The sequence below is a fragment of the Salarias fasciatus genome, chromosome 20 (genome assembly GCF_902148845.1).
Source record: "Salarias fasciatus chromosome 20, fSalaFa1.1, whole genome shotgun sequence".
Taxonomy (NCBI): Eukaryota; Metazoa; Chordata; class Actinopteri; order Blenniiformes; family Blenniidae; genus Salarias; species Salarias fasciatus.
In genome coordinates, this window is record NC_043764.1 from 6,010,176 (window position 1) to 6,033,852 (window position 23,677).

The 23,677-nt window shown below is 43.9% G+C and overlaps 3 protein-coding genes across 4 annotated transcripts in view; 2 read left to right on the forward strand and 1 right to left on the reverse strand.

Annotated features, from left to right (window-relative positions):
• espn (espin) overlaps positions 1-5,422 on the forward strand; it is a 40,973-nt gene extending 35,551 nt beyond the window's left edge. Inside the window, exons 12-14 of one of the 2 annotated variants that reach the window (XM_030119177.1) lie at positions 23-102; positions 1,176-1,196; positions 2,565-5,422. In XM_030119177.1, coding sequence (XP_029975037.1) covers positions 23-102; positions 1,176-1,196; positions 2,565-2,712 — 249 coding nt within the window. In that variant the 3' untranslated portion in view covers positions 2,713-5,422. The remainder of the gene's footprint in view (positions 1-22; positions 103-1,175; positions 1,197-2,564) is intronic. The other variant, XM_030119178.1, reaches the window with a different exon arrangement.
• A 1,165-nt stretch (positions 5,423-6,587) lies between these two features.
• Positions 6,588-18,389, forward strand: arhgef16 (Rho guanine nucleotide exchange factor (GEF) 16). Its single transcript, XM_030118340.1, has 15 exons — positions 6,588-6,723; positions 7,382-8,021; positions 8,780-8,831; positions 9,699-9,874; positions 10,091-10,147; positions 11,584-11,744; positions 13,923-14,075; positions 14,164-14,293; positions 14,541-14,615; positions 14,723-14,815; positions 14,904-15,055; positions 15,696-15,875; positions 16,581-16,645; positions 17,406-17,507; positions 17,766-18,389. The coding sequence occupies exons 2-15, from the start codon at positions 7,428-7,430 to the stop codon at positions 17,903-17,905; spliced, it is 2,130 nt and encodes a 709-aa protein (XP_029974200.1). The 5' UTR covers positions 6,588-6,723; positions 7,382-7,427; the 3' UTR covers positions 17,906-18,389.
• Positions 18,389-23,066, reverse strand: ybx1 (Y box binding protein 1). Its single transcript, XM_030118341.1, has 8 exons — positions 22,822-23,066; positions 21,048-21,111; positions 20,762-20,795; positions 20,591-20,680; positions 20,126-20,401; positions 19,658-19,737; positions 19,024-19,310; positions 18,389-18,728 (listed from the first exon to the last, which is right to left on the reverse strand). Exons 1-7 carry the CDS (start codon positions 22,925-22,927, stop codon positions 19,070-19,072), a joined length of 891 nt encoding a protein of 296 aa, XP_029974201.1. The 5' UTR covers positions 22,928-23,066; the 3' UTR covers positions 18,389-18,728; positions 19,024-19,069.
• Positions 23,067-23,677: the final 611 nt, after the last annotated feature.

Below are 23,677 nucleotides of genomic sequence, written 5' to 3' on the forward strand. Positions count from 1 at the left end.
GGACCTCCCTGTGTGCTTACAGGCTGAAGAGGAGGCAGCGCGGCTGGCATCGATGCCGGCCTGGAGGAGAGACATGATGAAGAAGAAGATGGACGAAGAGAGGTGAGTAACGATGCGGTGCTGCACTGTTTGTCTCTTAAAACCCATCTTCAAACAGTGGTTGACAATATGAGAATGAAAGCTGCCACAGGACCTTCAGCAGTGAGGATTCATCTGAATTAGACGTGCGCACGAATGAAACACAGTCAAAGTTTCCTTGCCTGAGTGTAACAGACTGTGATAACTCCATAATGTCCCACTTCTGTCAGACAGAACTGATCCATGAGAATCGGGGGAAGGCTTTTGTGTTTTTCCAGTGGGTAACACAATTTAAAGTTTCTCTTCAGCCCTTTAACAAGCTCTCCTGCTCATATCTGAGTAATATATTCACTTAATGCAGATCCACTTTCATTAGTGATTGAAACTGACAGAGTGAGTCACTGCAGAGCATCATGTCAGATCAGAGGTGTAAAGTGAGGCTTTCTTGCTGACTTCAACATAACTGAATCCCTGAATTGTTGACAGTTTAATCATGGGATAAAAACTAATGCTAACAAAGTCTATTTAACTGAGAAACAGTCTGTTTCTGTAGTGTTTGTGCACAGGCCAAACACGTGGGTCATATTTACAGTGAATCCTCATATTCTGACAGTATAAAGTGCATTTTTAGTGTTAATCATCTCACTGCTTTCCACTGGTATCCTGTCATAATCACACACATGGTGTGTCCTGCTCAAGGACGCCTCGGCACATAGAGAGGCAGAGCCAGTGATTGGACTGCCGATCATGGGTTTGCAGAGGAACTTCCACCTCCGGAGCCACAGCCCCATCAAAGGCTCTGATATGTTAATTGTTTTTTTTTTAATTCAACATTCTTTTATTATTTATTTACCTCCGATAAAATCATGTGAATCATTTTTTTTCCATCTTTGTGGAGTTATTTTGTAATTTTCCCAATTTAGTGTTCAGCATGTAAGTAATGCCCACACACACACACACACACACACACACACACACACACACGCACGCACACACTTTTAATCATCTTCAATGATGTATTGTTTGCTTTTACTTGAGAAATGATTTTTGCTGTTTGAGATATTTACGCTTCTTCCTCTTCTTTTTACAACCTCCTGATGTGACAGGGAGCAAAAAAGGTAAGAACACTTCATTTATTCTCCACGGCAATTCTCACACAGTAACTTTGCTTAGTGTTGAGCGCCAAGCAGCGTCAAAACTAGTAATTCATGATATTACATGGCAAAAAGACATTAAATAAAGCAGTTTTTTTGTTTGGTTAAAGAGAGCCTCAGACCTGCAGTTGTTCTCGGTAATGACACAATTTGAAACTTTCTCAGAATCAGAATTTAAGAAATTAGAGAATTATTTTAAAAAAAAAGAAGAAGAAGCCTAAACCAGCAGACTAGCACTAACTGCAGAGGGCATGATCCGGTAAAAATAACAAAGGACCCAAATGCATTAAACAAAAATAAGTAATGATCGGATGAAAACATACATGGAGAAGACTGCAGAGCTCATGCAAATAGAAAAGTCATCAACTTTTATCTAAAGAGAATAAATATGTAAATTCTAAATGTCAGGTTTGACTGTTTACAAGAATAAATGTAATATAAAATGTGTGTTAAATGGGAATATTTTCACAAATCACTTATATTTTTTGCACTAAAGCAAATGAAAAGTTTCAAAATGGAAAATGGAATGCAGGCGCAGCTCAAATTAAATCAGATTTCTGTTTTGTTTTGTAAAATTAATTTAACATCCTTCTCCAAAGTATGGAAATGATCAATACTTCCATCTAGTGGCCAAAACGTGGTCATGTTTTTTCTTGTTATTTTCAGTGAAGCACAGAAATAATAAAAAAAAAAGGCTGAGCTTCTTGAATCAGTTCTTTCAGTTGATGAAAAATAAATGAGTAAAATAATGATGGTGGAAACAGGTTGAAATTGAGTCCCGAGGCATTGAAAATATGATTCATGCTCCCACGCTCTACAGCTGCTTCGTCCAGACAAGACGGAGTTTGTTCTATCTAGCAGAGTCATGGTGTCATAATGGGACATTAGATCATGGAACTCAGCTTTGAGTTGTGTTTTTTGAATCCATAAGTCTTCTGAGCTTCCTGATCAGGAAAGATCACTGAGAAGATTCACTATTGAAGTTTTTCCCCATGGCCAAAAAGTACACGGAAACGTCTGCTTCTCTTCAAAGAAACATCTTAATGCAGCAGAAAGAGACATTTTAAACAAATTTGGTTCTACAGCAGAGTAATAAACCCGTTTTCCTTCCTCAAATCCAAATGCTTAGAGGAATGGTTTAAAATGCCTCCGCTGGCCTGCATACCATGAAAGGATTACTGAACAGGTCTAAACGCCTGGGGGGTCAGGGGGCCTCTTGTGAGACTAAACCACCACAAAGAAACACAGCCCACCTGGAAAAAAAAGAAAAAAGAAAAAATGCAAACAGACTGCAGAGATATAAACTGTTTTAATGTCTGCACCTTTTTGTAGAAAAGCCGAGGAACAGGCCAAACAGGCGAAGGAGATCGAGGAGAAGACGGAGCTGGAGCGTCTCCGGACCCTGGGCTACGACGAGACCAAACTGGCGCCCTGGCAGCGGCAGATCATCCTGAAGAAAGGAGATGTGGCCAAACAGTGAAGCGGACCGTCTCCCCCCTGCTCCCTGGAGCCAGGCTCCCCTGAACTGTGTCCCTCTGCAGACCCACTGCTGTCCGCCGGGGGCCGAAACGCAGCGGAGTGATCCTCCGTCTCCTCTTGGACGTCTGATGGACACAAACTTTTTTTGCTCTTTTAGCGTTATCGCAGTTCCGACATGCACTGACTTTCCTGGCTTGAACGCACGTGTCCTCAGCTGAACTACCGTAGCGTCTACCTGCTGTTCTGCTAATCACTAGAAGAAACGTCCAGTAGAATACTTCAGAGGCACGTGATAGATTTGAAGAGGCTTCTTGTGGGCGTTGTGGCCATTTTTTTTGGGGGGGAAGCCTATTGACAAGTTAATTTCTGTCTTTTTAGCCTCCTGTTAGCCTCACTTACCAAGATGTAATGAATGGAGGCGTAGCTCCAACAGCGGACACAGAAATACTCAGCTACGATGTTTATTGCAGCATGAAGCAGCTAATGCATGTTATTTGTAGCTAGTATCACTTCTTTCTCATGACTTAGGAAAGACATACTCACATCAAAATCGTAGAAGCGTTTTCTAGACCTCATTTAGCTGCCAGAGATGTAAAGAATCAAAGAGGAGCTCTGCTCAAACTAACCTGTTTCTGTAGTTTTCATCATTTCCATGTGGATTCCTCACTCAACAGCCTGCTTTAAGAAGTTCAAAGATTATTTAGATTGAATCAAAACCTGCAAAAGTTCCAGTTGAATGTCAGTATGGGAGATAGATGTTGAGCTCTTGTGAGGTAGATATGATCCATGGTGGACTGTCATGTTGGGGTCCCAGACAAGTTCAGCATCGGCGGGGGAAATCTGGGATACGTTCTTTCTGTACATTTCCGAGAAGGAATTACACTTACATGACTGAGTTAATTGGACGTAACATTTGAATTGTTTTTTCGTTACTTGCTTCACCATAGATTTATTGGTTACATCGGTTGCTGTCTGTAAAGTAAACACCACATAATTCAAATGATCTAACTAATGAACAAGCGATCATGTTTTCTAACTCGCCTCAGCCGTTACCAACAATATCTCGTATCTTCAAAAACTTATGGAGTTAATGTTACTTTGCTCTTGTTGCAGTTTGAGAGCCGAACATTCAGAGAAGCTTCGACGATATTCACAATGATATAACAAGGATTATATGAGATAAAGTGACTTGTGCTGCCACAACTGAAAAAAAGCTATTAAAACGCAGATAAGACAAAACTCTGTTGGGAAAATCAGAGAAAAAAACAATAATAAAAACCCATAAAAACTTAAGCACATATGAATATTGAAAAAAGATGTACAAAACATGCTATTTCTTAATGAGAAAAGCTGTTTTTGTGTTGGTACGTGCCACATTATTTAAACTAAAATCCTCCCGTCTGTATTAAAGGAACTCAAATTCTGTGTAACAGGTGAGAAATATCTTCTGATAATCAGATTCCTTTCCCATCTCACTATCTGCATTCAGCCAAAAATCACCACAAGTCAGGAGAAACAGCGTGAGAGATGAGGCGCTCTCATCCTCTCACACTTTGACAGCCCTGCTGGAGACCGTTTCCTCTTAGAAGACAGTAGAGAACACACACATTATTTCAGTAAATCACACATGGTGTCTAAATGAGCACGGCCTTTTTCTAAAAGTCAAAAATGCATGCCCATATGAAGCTGGGATTGACTCCAGCCCCCATGTGACCCTGGAAAGAACAAGCGGCAAGGAAAATGAATGAATGAATGAATGAATGAATGAAACATGCATGTGGGAATATCAGCATCTTCCACCTGTGTGTTCTCATGACTGAATACTGCAAAAGAAGAGAGAAGACACAGGTTTGTCCTGTGTCTTGTTTCGGCCTTTGTCCCACTAACCTGGATGGTAAATATTTGATGAGAAGCTCTGCTTACAGATGTTAGAGAGTTCTCTGTTCCTCAGATGATGCCAGCTGTTATTTTTTAGCAACTTTCAGCGTCCAGTTCAATCACTGAGATACACCAGACTAATACAATGTACTGTATTGATCACTTTAGATAAGAAAGTGTATTAATTTTTCTCATCACTTTGGTCTAAATATTTCACTCTAGCTGCAGATTTCCAGCTCTTTTGGGATTTAATCGTTAGTTGGGCATAGTTTCATAAGTTTTGCTGTCAGAATGAAAATGTGGCAAATCTGGACGTTTTTATCAGACCTGAGAGGACATGCAGATTTTGAATTAAAAATACCAGTGTATTATTCTGCACACTGGAATTTAATTGTGACTTCAGCTCGCAATCTTGCTCTCTCTCCAAGATGATTTATTGATTCCCCCCCAGAATGGAAATTATTCTGTGCTGACTGTGTTGGATGTACATTTTTACAAATATAGGCTCTCAAGCATACACCGTGTCACCATACTCGACATGCGACTATTGGAAATACTCTAATTCACTTTCATCAGATGCCATATGATATTGAAATTGAACATGATGTAAATGCCATTGCCATTTGATTTTCTATATATAAATAAATATAAATATATATATATATATATATATATATAAAACCTCTGTATATAGTGACCCTCAGATTTTTGTCATTTCATTGTTTCCATATTGCAATATATGTCTCAGCCTTGCTTGAATAGGATGTTGGCTAAATCTTGTTAAATTATATTTTCAGACTGTTAAAATGAAGACAATAAATCTTTAATCACAACGCTTTGTCAATGAATTGTGTTATGTACCCCCCATCTCTGTAGTAGGTTTTTGTGGATGGGAGCAAAAAACAATTTCATTAAAAGGGTAAGCGTGCAATCTCCCGTAAGGTGTTTGTCAGTCTTAACGCTTCCTTTTGTAAAGTTATTATTGGGTTATTGTTTTCTTTTTTAATCAGGTTTTAATTTGCATAGAACGCTGGACTGCAGTGTGAAAACACCTATAGGCTTATATAAACCAGGTTCAGAAAATATAAACATTGTTCTTTTGAATGAGGAAAGTGATTTTCAAGTCGTACTGTTGTTAGTCAGTAGTAGGTAGCAGGCCACATGCTGCCACAGCTGTTGTGTACTGTTTCACCAGAAGCACTTGTAGTAGTGTGCTGCTGACCAGAAGGTTGCTAGTTTGAATCCCTGAATGGGAAAATAACTTACCTCTGGGAATAATGAAATCTATTCTATTCTGTACCATTTAGGGGGAAACAATTAAAGCCATCCTTTGGGTCTTTGAGTCAGGCCCAAAGGCCATGAACCCCATATCTAACTGCGCTGTTGCTTCTAATATATGAAATATATATCTAAGTATATGATTAATATATGATGTATCTATGTGTATAATATCTAAGTATATGGTCAAGCTTGAATAAGATGGATCAAGTACAAATATAATTATTTTTAATACCTTGGAGATTCCTTCTTTCACATATTTTCAGTTTGTTGAAACCACGTGATTCGTCAGGGACTGTTGTAATTTCTAGTATTGACCGCTAGAGGACGTCATGGAGCTTCTTGAGACAGGTGGGACAACGTTACCTCAGGAAAAAAAAATAATTTAAAAAAGCAAATGAAACGTTTGTCGCCGTGCATTTTACAAGGTGTGTATAAATATTATAAGTGTGTGTTGGAATCTGTCTAACCTTTCAGGCTGATAAATTAATTTTAGATCTGACTCGGGTTCAGTGTGGACCAGCCTGGGATTGTGAGAGATATTTTCTAACGCTGTGAAGTTGTTTTTCCTGTAAGAGGTGATTTTCTCTCTCGGTTTCTTCAGAGTGAAGATTATTGATCTGTAGATGATTGACTGACGCTCACCTGTGGTGACGTCATGGCCGGGTTTTAATGGCGCCTCGAGAGGAGGAGGAGGAGGAGGAGGAGGAGGAAGTGGGGGAGAGGCGCAGGAGAAATGTGACAGAGGACGACAGCGCCTCCTGAAAGCTGCACTTTTCCCAGCCTGTCGGACTCTATTATTATTGGAGCGGGAGCCGCAGAGAGCTGGCCGCAGGTTGAAGCTCACCTGGCTCAGGTAAGCTAAGAGGCTCCGGCAGCTGCTCGGGCTGTTTACTGAACTGCTGACAAACAACCATGGGAATGTGAGGCGGACATTTTTTCCCTCTCCCTCCCTAATCCGACTCCCAGGCTGGAAAGTTATTGTAAAATTCAGCCCGCGACTCAACAAGGGAGGAAAACCAATAACACAGTGTCCTGCTGAACTTTTTACCATTTATCATTTCTTAATGTCTGTTAATATTGTTACTATTATTGATGTCATTGTAATTCCGCCACTATAGTAGTTTGTTTACAGGAGGCAAGGCTGATACAGTGTTTTATACTGTTCACACAGCAGGTGTGTGTGTGTGTGTGTGTGTGTGTGTTTTGTTGTGTGTGTGGGCAGTGCAGTGCAGTGCAGTGTAGGAGTGAGCAGTGAGTCACGGGTTGAGTCCCTTGATATGAGTTTGAGGACCGGCACAGCCGCTCCTCCGTCCCACTGCCTGCCTGTGGGAGAGGAGAGCTGGAGCTCATGTTATAAAAGACTTGACAACCCAGCTGTAAGTCACTGAAGCTGTGAAGGCTCCAGAAACTCTGTTACCTGCTGGTTTGTGCTCTCTTCTTGTCTGCAGCTTGAGTTCATGCCTACCGGTTGTGTATCTGAAAGGCTGTGATTTGTCTGCTGTTGTTTTCAGACTTCTCTGATGCTGTAGGTCCTGAGGAGCTCAGCAGACCAGGCTGATGTCGCTTCCGGAGGACGCCGCTTCCCTCAGCCAGTCAGACGGCCGCAGGGGCGACCAGGTCCCTCTGATTCTGGAGAGCTGCTTCTCCACTGAGCTCCACATATCTGAGCCCGGCGATGAGTGCTGCCAGCCGCCCCGCTCCCTGACTCCCCGGAGCCGGACGCCCACGCCCCAGGACGATGAAGTGGACAGGATTGTAGTCCCTCAGCAGGTGGTGCTGAGCACGCAGAGTCCTGCGGCGCTGAAGGTCGGCACTCACCAGCTCATCCCGAAGAATTTAGCGATGTCCAGCCGGCCCAAAAACCGCCACCACACCACGGTGGTGACTTTCCCATTGGGACTGGAGAACTCCAACAGTGGCGCCCGGAGCCGTCACTCCACCCAGGGGGTGGATGTGTCCTGGGACGATTATGACAGCGATGGAGATGGCTTCGCTCTGAGGAGGAACCGCAGGAACAAGTCGTACAGGGCGGCTGTGACCAGCCTGGATATTGAAGCCATGGCGGCAAAGCGAGGAGCTGGAACCAAGCTGCAGGCTGTACAGGAGGACCGAGCACCCAGTCCCGGTCCGGCTCGCAGTCCTGGACGCAAGGTAGGCTGAGCGGCCGAGAGTCAAAGGGCACCCAAAATGGTCATTACTGGATATGAAGCTAATCTATCTAATTATCACTGTATGATTGTGTATTATGGAGATTACGTTATGAATAGCTGTTGGAATAAGTCATTTTCCACCAATGAGACTTGAAGTCCAAGAACCAAGACGGCGATCATTTAGATTTTGGTCTAATCCAGATTCCAAAACCATGGAACCATTGGCTTCCAGCAGAGCGTCTGCGACCCCCTGGTTTGGGTGGCAGAGGTCCAAGGAGTCCTGAGGTCTTACCTGCTCTAAGGTTGTCTGATTAGTTTTACCACTACAGTAAAACACTTGCAGGAAGCACATTGCTCTGATGGGTGCGTAGTGTTTGGCTTTCTGAAACAGTTCGTTGGAGACACCTGGAGGGTCGCTGGGGACAAAGTGTTGGGAGCCTCGACACAGAACGACGGTGTTTTATTTCAGAAGAATTACTGTCAGTCAAACTAGTTTTTTGTTGTTGTAGTTTTAAGTTCACAGCTTGCAACACGTTGGTGATGAACTCAAACTGTCCTTGACTCATCAAGAGGAGCACATATTTCCATAATTGTTTCCAGACAAGATTTGAGAAAACCCTTCTAGGGTTTATACTAAAATGTAATTAAAATGCACAAATGGTGAGATGGGGGAATAAGTGAGAATGAGAGAGTGATCATCAGTAAATGGTTTGTACTCAGTGTTGTTAAATTGTAGTTGCTCTGCTGTCTCCTCTCTAGCGGACTCTTGGGAGAAAGAGGAACCAGAAACAGCGTGGGTCATTCAAAGATGGTATGTTCACTCATGTGTCACTGTCTGTTTCTGTAAATATGCCTGCAGGCCTGCAAATAGCTGTGACTCTGTTTTCTTATTACCAGTAAATGTTGAAAGAATCGCATGAAGCAGAATTCTCCACCAGGGGAAGTTTGTCTTAGAAAAGGTTGCTTGAGGCAACGGAGAGCAGGAGAAGAGGAAATCCTTCATCCCACTGAATGCTCCCAGCATGTTTAATGTCCACTGAGTTTGACCTTTTGCAGAGCATCTGTTCTCCTTTTTGTTATTTTGAACCGAGCAGTGCTGATTGAAGAAGTATCCTGTAATAGAGCAGATATGTCTCGAAGAAACCGGTCGAATTGATCATGAAAAATATCAGTTACCGTTTATTCCAGAAGCTTGTTTTCTTTCTTGCTGAGCAGCCGCAGCAGATTTCATCTGCACATTTTACATTTTCACTAAGCTCGTGTGTTCAGATCTCCCCAGCAGCAGCTCCACTCACATTCAGTCTAGTTCATTATCAGCTTTTTACCAAACAGACACACTCTCACCTCCCACTCTTTAACTCTGAAATGAACCATCTTATTATGTTCACCACACCACTCACAGCTTTGGAACACCGGTGGTTGTTACTTTTCTGAAAATCAATATTCATGTTTTTTTTTTTTAAATTCAAAACATGATTTGTGCGAGGAAAAACCGCACGATTCTGCAGGGGCGCTTTCGTTGAGTGATGAACGTCACCGTAGAAAACATATATTAAATTTACACAGTTAAAACGCTGCAGTGCAGTGTTGTTATATGACGATGCCGAGTCGTCTAAACCCAAACCGTGACGCCGCTGCACGCTGACGCTGAGACGATGTTCGCCGATGCCGTCCTCAGCTACGCCGCGCCTCTACCAGGAGATCCGCGAACGGGGCCTGCACTCCACCAACCAAGACGAGCTGCTTGACGACTTTGTGGTGGTGGAGCATCCCGTGGAGGCGGTGGAGGAGGACCAGGGCATCGTGGTGAAGAGCTACCGGCGAGTGCAGCTCACTTGGAGCCAGCTGCCGCAGGTAAAGCCCTGAATGCAAAATTCAGAAATGGCCAATCAATAGGACTTCAGTCATAACGGGCTCATGAAAAGATAAGTATGCAACTATATCAGTTTACTTGCTGTATTCTGAATTCTGATGCTGTCTAAGTTTGATTTTATTGTCAAAACATCCATTAAGCCTGTATTTCGTTCAAAAACTGGATTGCTTGAGTTATACGTCTTATGTCTCACAAAGGTGAAGGACACGGGTATCCTGGCGACGATCACACCTCAAGAGAGGAAGAGACAAGAGGTACGAATGTGTTCCTGCACTGGTGCACACATGCATCTCACACACTTTCAAATATGTGCGCAGAAATGTCCGGTAAGTGGTGTACTTCAGCGTGCCTCAGAAACGGAGGAATCTCCAAACATTTTTCAGTAATAAACAATTCCAATGAAACACAAAGACTTCTTTCTACATTCAGGTTTCTGCATCGCCATTGAACAATGAAACGTGCAAAAGCAGTGCAACCGTACCACATGCTGAATGGACGTGTTCCTGCTGAGCAGCCAGCCCAGACTGTGCATACAAACAGAGAAAACCACAAGGGAGCGTTTCATTAAAGAAGACAAGGCGGTGGTGGTCAGTCGTAGAGGTTTTGGGCAGAATATGGGTCAAGCTTGAAATTGAAATTAAAAAGAAGTCAATCCCAAAGTGGCTTCCTCAATTGGATTGTTTTAAACTACACAGCTTCACAAATAAAGTGTCAATGTGAAACTTAAGACTCATTATAAACGGAGGCACAACTGCCAATATAATGTCAGTATAACGACTAGTTTTGATTTATTGCAAATCCAAACATTACCTACCGATAGTATCTATAAAGAGTAAGACTGTCTGAGGGTGGATTTCCCCCTTTTGCAGCATGTTCTCAGTCCTGATCTGATGCTGTGTCAATACCAAAGGTCCACCCTGTGTGCACTACCTGAACGAAGCCGCACCCTGCCAGAGTAATCGCACTCTGGCAGTATCTGGAGCAGGCGCTTGTCCCGCCGTTTTGTATTTTCAGTCACCTCGTGAGTGTAGTTTTAGCGTCAGTCTCTGCTGCAGCGTTTCACGGGTCTGATTAAACCTCGCTAATCCTCTGATGGATCAAAGTTTCATTTCATCTACCTGTCAGTGTGTTGAGGTGAAGAGGAGTCAGCGAGCATAGCTCACCTGAAGCCTGGATTTAGCCGAGCTTCTGCCCTTTAGTTTCCCCTAGAAAGGTGTGTCATCACACCAACAGTGGATCTGAACTAACCCCTCAACTCTTAAATGTTTAACATATCAGCCAGAAATTATCCAGATATTTACCACATGAGACAAGAGAGGGAGATTCTTCTCACCACAAAACCCTCAGTAGACGAGAATGCTCTGCAGACACACTACACATGCTTCCCTTTAGGCCACTGTTGACTTTTTTTTTTCTCTGCTTCGCTCTGTTCATCAAACATGACACTTGCCCCAACATGCATTATGTAACAGCCATGTGTGCACATGTTTTTGTCAAAAAAAAATATTTCTGGGTAGTGTAGGAAAGTGAAAACAAAACAAATAAAATAGAATTGAAGGGATCCAGGGAAAAAAAAACATTTGAAGTTGTCATCCCCTAATAACTAAATAAATTTTTAACACCTGTTTGTGTGTGTGTGTGTGTGTGTGTGTGTGTGTGTGTGTGTGTGTGTGTGTGCTGATTTTTACAGGCCATTTTCGAGATCATCACCTCCGAGCACTCGTATCTGCACAGCCTGGGCATCCTGGTGCGCCACTTCAAGAACAGCGAAGCCCTGAAGAAGACGATGACAACCACAGAGCACCACCACCTCTTCTCCAACATCTCCGTCATCCACCAAGTGAGCAAAAGGTCGGCCCCACTCTCCAAAAAGCCATACGTGTGTGTGTGGACAGTGTGCATGGGGCAATGGAAATCTAGCTTGGTTGTGAGGTTCACCTCTTCGTAAAGAAGCAATCTGATGATGCTATCGGTGTGTGAAGTGGAGCAGTGACCTATTTCTCAGTTAACTATTTACTCGGGTTCAGAAACTGGAAGCAGAACTGTGAGTAAGTCTGTTTGGGAATTCCCACCGAGATGTAGTTTCAGGTGGAAAGTTGGTTGAAGGTTTGAGGTGGAGCATTTTCCCTCAGCACGTCTTTAGTATCCTGTAGGCTCCATCAACATGTTGTAACCTGCTGGCCAAACTGGTTCTGCCGCCTGGCTGCTCGGCGCGGTATTCCTGATCTTCTGTAGGAAGATAATGAATGAGTGTGAGAGTTGCCTCTGTGCATTGGAGGGCACGCTCGTTGAACTGGAAAGGGAGCGTGTTGAATCACTAACAAAACAAAATCCTTTCTGTTTTTTCATCTTGTTTTTCAAACTTAAACTCAATCAGTTAGGGGAAAAATCAGTCACAGCGTCGCTCTTGAGCTGCTATATAACATGTATGAATTACAGTGTCCCTCTGTGAGTGTGTGTTCTGTACTTGCTTCCTGGGATGGGCTGCTTATAGGTGTCGTTTTTCACTTTTTTTTTTTTTTTTGTTTACGAGGCACTTCACGGGCAGGGCTGCTGAAAGTCACTTCTCATGTTGAATTTGAAAGACTTTTTTTTTTTTTTTTTAAGCTGTGCCAAAGAGGAATGTGTGAATCAGTAGTAAAGCTCTGAAGTTACTGAAGTCAAATGTGTTACTATAATGCAATCAGTAAATCAAATAAAACACAATATAATGTAGGGTAATAGATCTCATTTTGAAATAGACACTACATCTGATTTGAAAGCTGTAGAAAACTTAAACATTGCTGAACTTGTTTAGCAGGAAAAAATGAACAATAGCAGCAGTTTGTTCTCTATTCTATCTAACCATGATCTAATGATCATGCTAATCTATAGAAGTTTTAAACAAAAAATCTGTATAAGCATCAATAAGTAAAAATAGTCAAATGGAAAGTAATTCAGGCTGCAGATTGGTGCTGCGATGGATACAAGTAACATTTTACTTTTGTGTTACAAGGAAATCAAAACAAAGTGCAGTGACAGTGATACAACCGGTTGTGTGTCTTTCTAACAAGAGATTGTGATTTTGATATAGGAAATCAAACATTAAGAAAAAATGAAAAGGTGCTTGAACTGTTGAAGAAAAGTTTTTCATCCTTCTTCAAACACATGGATTTGATATCCTGAGAGCTGCTGATTTTATTCTGCAATGCAGCGAACATGCAGGATGGACACATGAGAGACAAACTGTGACATAATTTAAATCTAATTGATACTGAAGTCAAAATATTCCTTATGAAAAGATGAAACAGGGAGGCAGATTTATCAAAGAGCACAGCATTCCTGTCTTCACATCTTTAAGTACATAAGACTGGGCAAAGTGGAAACAGCCAGTGTAAATATTGGCTTGTTTGGATTTTTCCTTCTATTTTTCAGATTTCTACTCTGGGATTCTTTTCTTTCAAAGACAATAAATATGTTGAAATTACAGCAGCAATTCTCAGTTTTAATACTAGATTTTACTTTTTGTGCTGTTTTCAGTTTTTTGAATTTCTATACATTTCAGGAAGCACTGTAAATTCTTTTTTTGTCGAGATCTGGACAAGTTCCCTCATTAACTCAATGTCAGTTTAATCATAAACTGATCACTAACCCTGAGTAAGCACACTGTCAACAGACATTCAGGATTTATCAGATATTGTTGTTATTGTGTTATATAACTGTTTTGAATGGCTTGTTTTTATTGACACTCGTGGTTGTAAATCAGGTTGACCTCCAATAATTTTACAGTTTAAATTAAAGTAAATAATAAATGAATCATAATTCCAAAGTGAAAATCTGTTGTAGCGCAATTGCCATACCTTTTTTGAAAAGTACCTAATGGCAAAAGCAAATGAATCATTAATTGAAGGTTAAAGGTCGTTTTCACACCCAGTGTGCATGTTAACACACTCATGTTTTGTGTGATTCCTGCTCATGTAATCATAATGAGAGGAAGCGAGAACGCTCCATTCATTACTTCACTAATCTCCCCCATCAATCTGTTTGCAGGTTTTTTGAGGACCTGGAGCGGCGTCACTACGAAAACCCGGTGATCCGGGACATAAGCGACATTGTCCAGAATCACGCCGCGCACCACTTTGATCCCTACATCGTGTACTGCTCCAACGAGACCTTCCAGCAGAGGACGCTGCAGAAGCTGCTGTGAGGAGAACCGAGTGAAGCAACCTGCTGGTTTTCTGCAGGAACATGACGAGAGGCGCTGATCTCCCTCTGCTCCTGTCTCTCCTAGGGCCACGAACACGGCGTTCAAGGAGACCCTGAAGCAGATCGAAGGCAGCAGCGAGTGCGGAGGCCTCCCCATGATCTCCTTCCTCATCCTTCCCATGCAGCGAGTGACCAGACTGCCCCTGCTGCTGGATGTCAGTTCAAACTCTGCTTCTCTACTGTAGCAACTCCTGGAAAATATATTTAATACGTCAATCCCAGAGTAAACCCTTTCAGCCTACCTGTCTTAAACCTAATTTCTACTGTTGAGATACAAAAACATTAGTTCATATGTGACTACATTCTGACCTGACAGGTGTTCAGTGGTTCATCTGCTGGTGACACACACATAACACTGATATTATGGAGGTTTTATAAAATCTGTTTGTTTTATCCCCACAGACGATTTGCCAGAAAACTCCGGATACGATAGCAGAGTATTTCGCTGCTGTTTGGTCCCTGAATGCCATCAGCAAGGTAACCGTGTAGAGGAGGGCCGCTCTGCTGTGAGTCTCACAACAGCTCCGCTTCTCTTTTCAAAAGGTTTTAACCGTCTTTACTGTTTGCTCTGGTTAACTCAATAGCTGGTCAGCAGCTGCAATGATGGAGCCAGGAGGATGGAGAGGACGGAGCAGATGTACACCATCCACAAACAGATGGATTTTGGTAAAATCAAGGTGGGAGAACTCAAAAAAGAAAGATAACTGTAAACATGAAGTGCACACTTCACCTCCGGTTTGATTTGTGTTACCTTGTCCCCCGCAGCCGTTCCCACTGATCTCGTCGTCACGGTGGCTGAAGAAGCGTGGCGAGCTCGCCATCTGCGCAGAGGAGCTCAGCATATGGAAAGCTTTCAGCAACAGGAGCTACTATCTGTTCCTCTTCAGTGATGTACTGATTGTCACCAAGAAGAAGAGGTGAGAGGAGGAGCGTTTCTGTCTGCAGCCGAGGTCAGGAAAGCCTAATTTTATGATTCAGGAACTGTGTCTTGGCTGGGGACAAAGCGTCTGATCAGCACAAACTTCATCAGTTCCTGAAAATTGTGTGATTTCTTAAGTGTCGAAGGTTAAAGTGAAGACAGAGGTGGAAACCACGAAGCAGTTTGTGCTGCATTTGTGACTGTTGCAGACACTAAATAGATCCAGCTGCTGGGACAAGAACATGAGAAACAGGAGTGGAGGGGAAGGGGACACAAAGTGCAGAGTATGGAAGTGCTGCATGCATACTTGGGATTCTTCAATCTTGCATTCAGCTTGTAAGCTTGACTGACTGCAGCATTCAGTTTGAGTTAAGGAGAGCATGAACAATGTCGGCTCAGAGCTCCCCACAAACACTGGACTCTTTTTTTTTTTTCTGTGGCTTTAAGTTCAACACTGACTTACTCTTCAGATAACAATATTGTGGAAAGGCTATTAAATGGAGGAATGCAGTTTAACTGCCTTCCATGCATAAACATGTGCACATCTGCAGTCAGTGAGTCTGTCTGTTTTTTTATGAATGACCCTGCATGTTGCAGCTGAATGTGCTAAGATGACCAAAAAAACGGTTTGTGTTTAGTGAGGAGAGCTTTGTGGTGTCGGACTACGCCACTCTGGAGAACATCGAGTTGGAGGTTTTTGAGGAGCAAGAGGGGAGGACCTCTCCGGGGAAAAGCACCAGCTACCTCTCCTTCAGGCTTCTGATGAGCAAGAACAGCGAGGGGAGATCGGAGCAGATCTCTCTGGTGGCAGAATCCAGGTACTTCTGCTCTCAGCTCCCACAACACAACGGCAACACTCCACTTGCCGGAGTTGGCATGTTCTCAAGGTCGTTTGGTTTCCGCCCCACAGCCAAAAAACATATTTCAGACTATTTAGTGACAATCAGCCATGAATGTGAATGTGAGGGTTCGCATCTCAGTGGTTTCCCTGTAATCAACTGCTGACCTCTGCTGGGTGCATCTTCCCTTCATCTGGAGACAAAGTCAAGTTAAAAAACTATCTTTAGCAATTTTTGGAGCACAAATAATGCTACAGGAAAGAAAAGTTTTGTAGCTGTGTGTATTTACCTGACACAAATGCTTTCATGTCTCATTTCCATGTTGTCACAAATGATCTTTTCTGAAAATTATATATTCGCCACCAAGATTTCAATCAGGAGTGTATTCTCCCTTGAAAAGTTCATCTTTTCTTCATGTGATCAATACTTTTGGAGAAACAGTCAGGAATACAGCTTCTATCACACTTTGCTTCATGAATAACAGGCTTTTTTTCTCTGAATGTTGAGTTAAAGCTACAATTTATTGTTGAAGAAAACAAATGTGATAGTTTAGTGTTTGGCTCCCTCTACTGTTGAAAGTTGTGGCAACCTCAGATGAACTCACATTTCCAGCACACCTTCGTTAGAGACTATGCTGTGCACTGTGGGTAACGCTCTTGTGTTCTTTGTGTCTGGGTTGTGAAGGCTGGACCGGGCTCGCTGGATCGTCGCGCTCACTGGGCACAAGCAGGCTGGTGTCAGCACTGAAGGTAAGCAAGGCTCCTTAATAATTCTGAATTCCCAGCATGTCCGTGTAGCGCTTCCATCACAGCGGATGACAAATCTGTTCTCCTACCTTTCATGAGTAAATTATTCATTTGTCCTGGAAGCCAGCAGCAGTTGGATAATGCAATGTGCAGCAGAAAACCAGATGGTTCCCGTTCATTTTCCATTTCAAATCAGCCTGCAGCTATTTAACACGCCGCTGTAATCATGCTCACATCACAAATCCATTGATGTTTCTTTTGACCTTTATGAAAATAGAAAATATTGTTTTGCCTTGACTTTTCTGTTTAAAAAAAAAAAAAATTGTTTCATGTATTTCAATAAACGTTTCACACCAATCTCATTCGTTCCGATTATACAAGAAAGAAATGGAGGGAAAAACACTAATGCAAAACCCCCTCTCACCACAAGGACTGACTGTGGATTTTGTCTCTACATACCCAACAAAATGAGAGCGTGTACAGTTTTGTGGATTACATTTGCACACAGTTGCATGCAGGATTAAACCAAACTGTCACAGTATTTAACGTTACTGAATTACTAACAGATGTTTTAACACCTTCACAACTAGATTAACTGATAAATTCTGACTTTATGGATTGAAAAGTCGTCAAATGAATTACACCGAGTACACAGGAGTCAGTGGTAGTGTGTGTTTTATGCTTACGTCCTGTAATCATGACATCTCCGCTGTCCCTCAGTGTTGCATACAAGCTATCTTACACTGCTGTGGGAATGTTGCAGGTCTGCCCCAGTATGAAGCCACCAAAGCCTACATGCCAAAGGAGCCAGATGAGTTGGGTCTGAAGCAGGCCGAGCTCGTCATCGTGCAGCAGAAGGAAGAAGGTGAGGCCTGATCGTTCACAGGAACGGTTGATGCGTGGTCGATAACTGATTCTCCTCCTCGGTCTCATGGCTATACCCCTCACCAAAATGAAAACATTTCAAACCTTTTGAGCTTATTTCATGGAAGCTAACAAACACTTTTCCCCATAATTAACACCGAACGCTCTTGAAAAAAATGCTTTAAACTTAATATTTAGCCAAAGTGTGTAAATAAGTGATTTTTGGGGCTGTTGCTGTTACATTGTGTGCTTTCCTCAGCCTGGTGCTACGGGGAGAGGATGCGAGATGGAGAACGAGGCTGGTTTCCTGCCAGCTGTGCCACAGAGATCACCAACCCGACTGCCATGGAGAGCAACGTGCAGCGAATGAAGCGTCTGCGCAAAGAAACCAACGTCTGAGTGACTCGGCAGTGTACTGCGGGGACAAAATAAGACACCTGGACAGACTGGAGATACTGCAGGGTCCATTACCCGCTTTGTGAAAATCATTTACTGACTTAGGAAAAACCACCATCTGTCTTTGTGGCATAAGATGAGTTGTGCATTTTCATGAGGCTCTGTCATATTTCACAAAATAGTCTTGTGAGGTTAACAGCAACAGAAGTGTTGCAGTTCTCGGTATATTGTAAATTGTGTGCATCCAAGGATTTGAGGATCAAACATTTGCAATTTATACTCTCCATGTACAGCTGATCTTTACTTTGTATCATCACTCATCGTGGAAGTGAAGCCAAACTGCCCAAAGCAGCATTTCATTGTGTCGAAGTGAACTGCCATTGTGGAATCAACTGATACAACACTTCATACGTTTGCTTCTGTCATGACAACAAATTACAGGGTTAGTTTGGAAAAATAAAAAATCCACCACATGGACACTTTTTCTGGTTTCTGGACTTTTATTTGAGCTTGCATTTTGTTAAAATGTCTGAATACATAAAAAGTTATTTAAAAATGTCAAACTGACCAGATATCAAATTCCTTTTTATCTTTAAAAACCATTTGGTGTAAAAACTTAGGACAGATTTAGAAAAACATTTGCTGTTTCCCCAGAACATTTTGTAGCTGTCACATAAAAATAATGGAAAAAAAACAGGTCTGCATAGATTCTGCAGGCAATCGGCGGTAAACTGGTCAAATGCATGGTGCAAGCTTATGACGATCGTCAAGTCAAATCTTTATTGCTCAGATCTTGTTTGATGTTTCTTCTTTGTTGACAAAAAAACTGCAAGACACACATGAAGAGGTAGATCAGTAACACTGGATGTTTCGAGGCTACTTTCTCACAGCATGGTGAAGCTAAACAGCTAGAGGACTGCAGGTGCTGGTTGGATATATTACCTCATGGCTAATCGTGTGCGATGACATACTAACAAGTGTTTCCATTTTATTTTTCATAGTCATCTTTTACAGCTAATGCCAGATGGTGGATGTGAGGAAAGCATGTGCGTGCTGATAGTGGTGTGGAGAAACATTTGCAAATGAGGTGCAGGTTTGTTGCCGCGAGGCTTCACACTCACCCGGACGATGGTAAAAGATGGTAGGTGCCGGTGGGCAAGTTGTTTCCTACTCAGCCCCACCTTGCTGGGGCTCGGGAGCGGACGTTTTCTCTGCAGATGGGTCACCTCCTGTCTTGGCCTCCTTGTTTTCCTGGCCGGGTTTACCACCAGTTGTTTGGCGTCTGCGGCGGTAGTTGTAGTTGCGGCGGTAGCGCCGCTGGCGGGGCTGCTGATTCTGGCCACCTTCGCCACCCTGGTTCTCCTTGTCCTCTTCACCGTCCCGCACCGGTCTGGGACGGGGTGGGCCCCTGCAATGAGTAGAGGGGGGGGACAAATGTTTTAAAATGGCATATGACGACAAAGTGACATGCAAAACAGTAGGTGAACACACTCAGACAACATGCAACAGTGATGCCACAAGCACTCGAATAAAGGAAAAGTAAAAAATTTCGGATGCACGGCTGCAGTTTGAGGCCAGGCTGCAATAAAAGGGGAGATTCTGAGGCCAAACAGGTGGCGTTCACAGAGAGCAACTCCTTCCTTCTGATGGAGATTTAAACTTTGTGAACTTCAGGCTGATTTTTACAAAAAGTGTTCTCCCCCCATTGTTGCAGCCTTGCATCAATGATGCCAACATGCAAACGTCGGTCTGAACCTTGGTCGGAAGCCTCTGAAGTACTGCCTCACGGGTTTTCCCTGGTCTGGACCTCCCTGGTTCTCGTCACCCTCTCCTCCCTGAAAGCAAACACACCACGCAACTTCAACTTTTTTTTCCTCAACAGAACTGTCACACCAGCAAGTCAAATTGACATAATTTGTTACATTACACACATATTTGTGAGTAAAATAAGTTTGAAAAATTTGACAACTAGGGGCTTTAGTGATTCAATTTGTGAAATATTAGCAAGGCCCCCGATACACCAAGATTTGTGTTTCACAACCACGTGAGCTTTGCAAAGGAGAGGTTTAGGAGTGTGTAGCACCATTGTATCAAGGGTCCCAACTTTGTCGCGGGACAGCTGGGTGTCTGCTTCGGGACGGTAGCCCTGTGACAGCGTACCTCAGTCATCTCTCCACGTGGTGTGTTGGTGTACAGGGGCCAACGGCCGTAGCGTGTACGTACAAAGTATGGCGGGAAGCGCCGTCTGCCAGTGTAAGCGGTTCTGCGCTGTTGCTGCGAGTCTCCTTCAGGGGCGCTCTCTCCGCCCTCTCTGCTGCCTTTGTCTCGTCCGCTGCCGGGCTCGCCCTCGCCGTCGCTCTGGTAGTTCTCCGGGTAGTCTCCTCCGCGTGGAGGGCCCCTCCTTCGGGGATAGCGCCTGTAGCGGTTCCTCTCCGCAGCGTACTTACTTCCCTGGACTGCGACGCCTCCCGGGCCAGTGACGTTTGCCGCCTCTGCTCCCTGTGCACAAGAGGATCACTTTAAAGTAGGCAGTGCATCCAAAGCATCCCGGTCTCTCTGGGAATCCTGACCTTCAGGTCTTAGAAGTACAGCTGCTTTAACTGAAGGGTTGACTAACCTCACCACATGAACTACTTTTAGGAAGTATCCCTGAGGCAAAATAACTTTAAATGTAAACAAAAGTCTTACCTTCTCTCCTTCGACTACATCAAACTCCACAGTTTCTCCATCTCCCACGCTGCGAAGGTATTTCCTCGGGTTGTTCTTTTTGATGGCTGTCTAAAGGCATCAACAGTTTGGATGATTAATTAATACTAATAAAAGCAATGAAAACGTCCACAATCCACACAAAACACTTACCTGGTGTACAAAAACGTCCTCTTTTGTATCATTCCTAAACAGAGTGGAGAAAAAGCAATTAAGAGTTCAGCTGAGCCACAACTAAATCACAACTGACAGACTGCTACTAAGCCAACTACTGTAAGGATTAATTAAGTGATGCTGCATGTAGCAGCGTGAGAGACCCACAGATAAAAGATCTCTTCAGCTTTGTAAGCAAATCACAGTCATAATAGGATTGGCAACACACTCTTGGGTTTCAGGGTGGTGTGTAAGAAGCAGACATAAGTGAACATGGTCCACTTACCTGTTGATGAAACCATAACCATTCCTGACGTTGAACCATTTGACTGTACCCAAGACTTTTGTTGCTGCAATGAAAAACAGTTCAACTCAGTTAAGAAACAGGTTGATTCTGAGTGATGTCGAACAAATTAGAAGTAAGTCATTTCTAACCCTCCACTATAATGATCAATAAGGGAAAAAAAAACACTTCAAGCTGCAGATTAAGTTACATTTGTCTCCCAACTGTCACTCTTATCATAGACCTCCGAGCTGCACGGGGTGTGCAGAAGTTACAATGAAGTACAGTGGAGCCACATTTTCACTGATACGGCCCCAAAGACTGAGCGTCACCCGCTTTATCAGCACCGTGACGCGGTGGGACTGTGTCACTCCAGGGACAACAACACTGCACAGCACGCGGTGGTCGCAATCAAAGTTCAACTACAGACCTACTGCCCCATTTTAAGACGCGCTGGTCAGCACTCAGGCGTTCACACACGTGGTAGGAGTCGCGCCCGGATACGTTAGCACGCAGCGAGCGAGCTCAGCTGGCTCGTTAGCATAGCAGCGGAGCTAAGAGGGTCTGAACCATGTGGCTGGATTAGAGCCAGCAAGCACAATCTCGGCTCCCAGTTCACACAGCACCTAGTGCGGTTAAAACTATCGAAACAGTCAACGGATAAGAGGTTTGTAGAGCGACTTTCAGCGAACAACCAACCAAATAAAAAGAGATATCAATGGAGACGCGCGGCGGACATTTTGGGTGGCCCCTTCAGCCATGTAAATAGCTAAAGCTAGCCGGCTAGGCTAATGTAGCAGTTAGCCGGCCGCCGCTGGGTTTACAGGCCTTACATTAGCACATAAATCCAGAAAAACCACACGATCTCTGACAGCAGTAATCTCCTGCGATATCAGTCTCGCGTGTAGTGCACCCACCGGGGTAACGACACTAAATCCATGTTCGCATTTGTTCGGGTCGTTCTGGACCCCAAATAACCCCGCTGGAGCACCGGGCTACACCGTGTGAACAAAGGGACGAGCAGCGGCTAACGTTAGCCCGCTCAGGAGGAGAGAACCCGGAGCCGGCTCGGTGGCCGGTGTGATATAACGTCCTCAGTTCATCCGTCAGATGAAGGCACGTTGAAAACCCCCGACGCTTCGGCGCCGCCCGCCGTGTGCCGTTAACCGCTTCAACGGAAAACTAACGTACACACGGGGCTCCGGCAACGGCTAAAGGCAAGTTGAAGCACCGTCCATGTGACGATCAGCCGGTAAACGATGCTTTCCCGACGCGGAGAGCTGCAGCGAGAAGGCCGATTAACAGGAAAGATTACACGAGTACATCTAAAAGCATAACTTCGATTTCGATAGATGAAATTACCATTTTCACAAACCGAGATCTGACGGTGGGGATAATAATGGGAATAAAAGGCAGCGCTGGCGACACGATCCATCTCAAACGGGCACTTTTATTCCCGTGTGTCGAGTTGATGTTACCCATAAACGAATGGACATTGCTCAGAGAGTAAGCCTTCTCATGATCAATCATTCAGGACACAGGATTTTTTTTCTCCAAAACTGACAAATTAAAGCGTGTTAAACGTTTTTTCCGTTTTACACACGCTGCCGATAAACGAGTCAACTGCCATTGCCAGTTAAGGGTTTATGGTTCAGTGTAATTTCAACCGAGAACCGGGTCGGAAAACGTTGGCACCCGCCACTTCTGGGCATCGCCTCCCCGATCCCACAAACCACGTTAGCTCCCGGGTTAGCGTTACTAGCTCCGGCAGTCTTACCGATGACCTTCTTATCCCCCGCGGAAGCTGCGGCTGCCGGGCTGGATGGACTTTCCGCATCGGCAGCAGGCGGCGGCTGTTGTTGCGTCTCGGCCTCGCTGCTCATGGTTACTACTGGTTGGTAGGGGCTTCTGCCGGCGGCGGCTCTCTGCTGTGTTTCCCGGTGCTAGATGGTAACCTGGGCCGGCGGTGGTGGGGGCTTCTGCCTTCGGGCTCTCAGCTTTCCTCTCTCCGCTCCCGTTGCCGATCGAACTGGGCAGAACGAGCAACTGTGCCGGGGAATGTTCCTGATCGTAGCTCCGCCCACCGACTGCTCCGATTGGCTGGAAACTGTAACAGAAAACATGCCCTATTTCTATTGGCTACAGCTACTGTCAATTTCAATTAGAGCAAGCGTTCGCCAATTTCATTGGTCAAAAGAGGTGGACCAGGTAATTGTATCCGCCCACCAGTGATGTCAAAGCCAGACAAATCAGACGGATAGCCGTGACACTTTAGGAACAGAGTGTCTACTCGATGGGGTCATATTAGTCCATCGACGGGTTTTGACATTATGGAGAAATACTTTCTAGAAACTCCGAGTAGAAATAATAAAAAGAAGCGCTTCTGGCTTTGAACTGTGTGCAAATCTGCAGTTCAGGCGAGGGATTATGTTCATGTAGCGTTCATCAGGTCAAACCAGGTCTTCCCATGGCTTTTCTGTTTAACATCTGCTACTGAGCGACTCAGTTCAGCAGGTCCAGCATGGAGAAGAGAAAAAAAAATTGACATTTAGAGGTGATTTTCTGCCGTCTGTGTATTTATGTAATCGGCATTTGGAATTCTTTCAGCTTGCTTGAGGTTGAGACGAAACGCA

Bases quoted from the DNA above. Each gene is read 5' to 3' on its own strand.
- arhgef16 (XM_030118340.1), top strand. From the start codon at position 7,428: ATGTCGCTTCCGGAGGACGCCGCTTCCCTCAGCCAGTCAGACGGCCGC. The intron at 14,294-14,540 runs GTCAGTTCAAAC...TTATCCCCACAG, and splicing joins GACTGCCCCTGCTGCTGGAT to ACGATTTGCCAGAAAACTCC. The intron at 16,646-17,405 runs GTAAGCAAGGCT...GGAATGTTGCAG, and splicing joins GGCTGGTGTCAGCACTGAAG to GTCTGCCCCAGTATGAAGCC.
- ybx1 (XM_030118341.1), bottom strand. From the start codon at position 22,927: ATGAGCAGCGAGGCCGAGACGCAACAACAGCCGCCGCCTGCTGCCGAT. The intron at 20,796-21,047 runs GTAAGTGGACCA...CACTCTGTTTAG, and splicing joins GGTTATGGTTTCATCAACAG to GAATGATACAAAAGAGGACG. The intron at 20,681-20,761 runs GTAAGTGTTTTG...TGATGCCTTTAG, and splicing joins AGGACGTTTTTGTACACCAG to ACAGCCATCAAAAAGAACAA.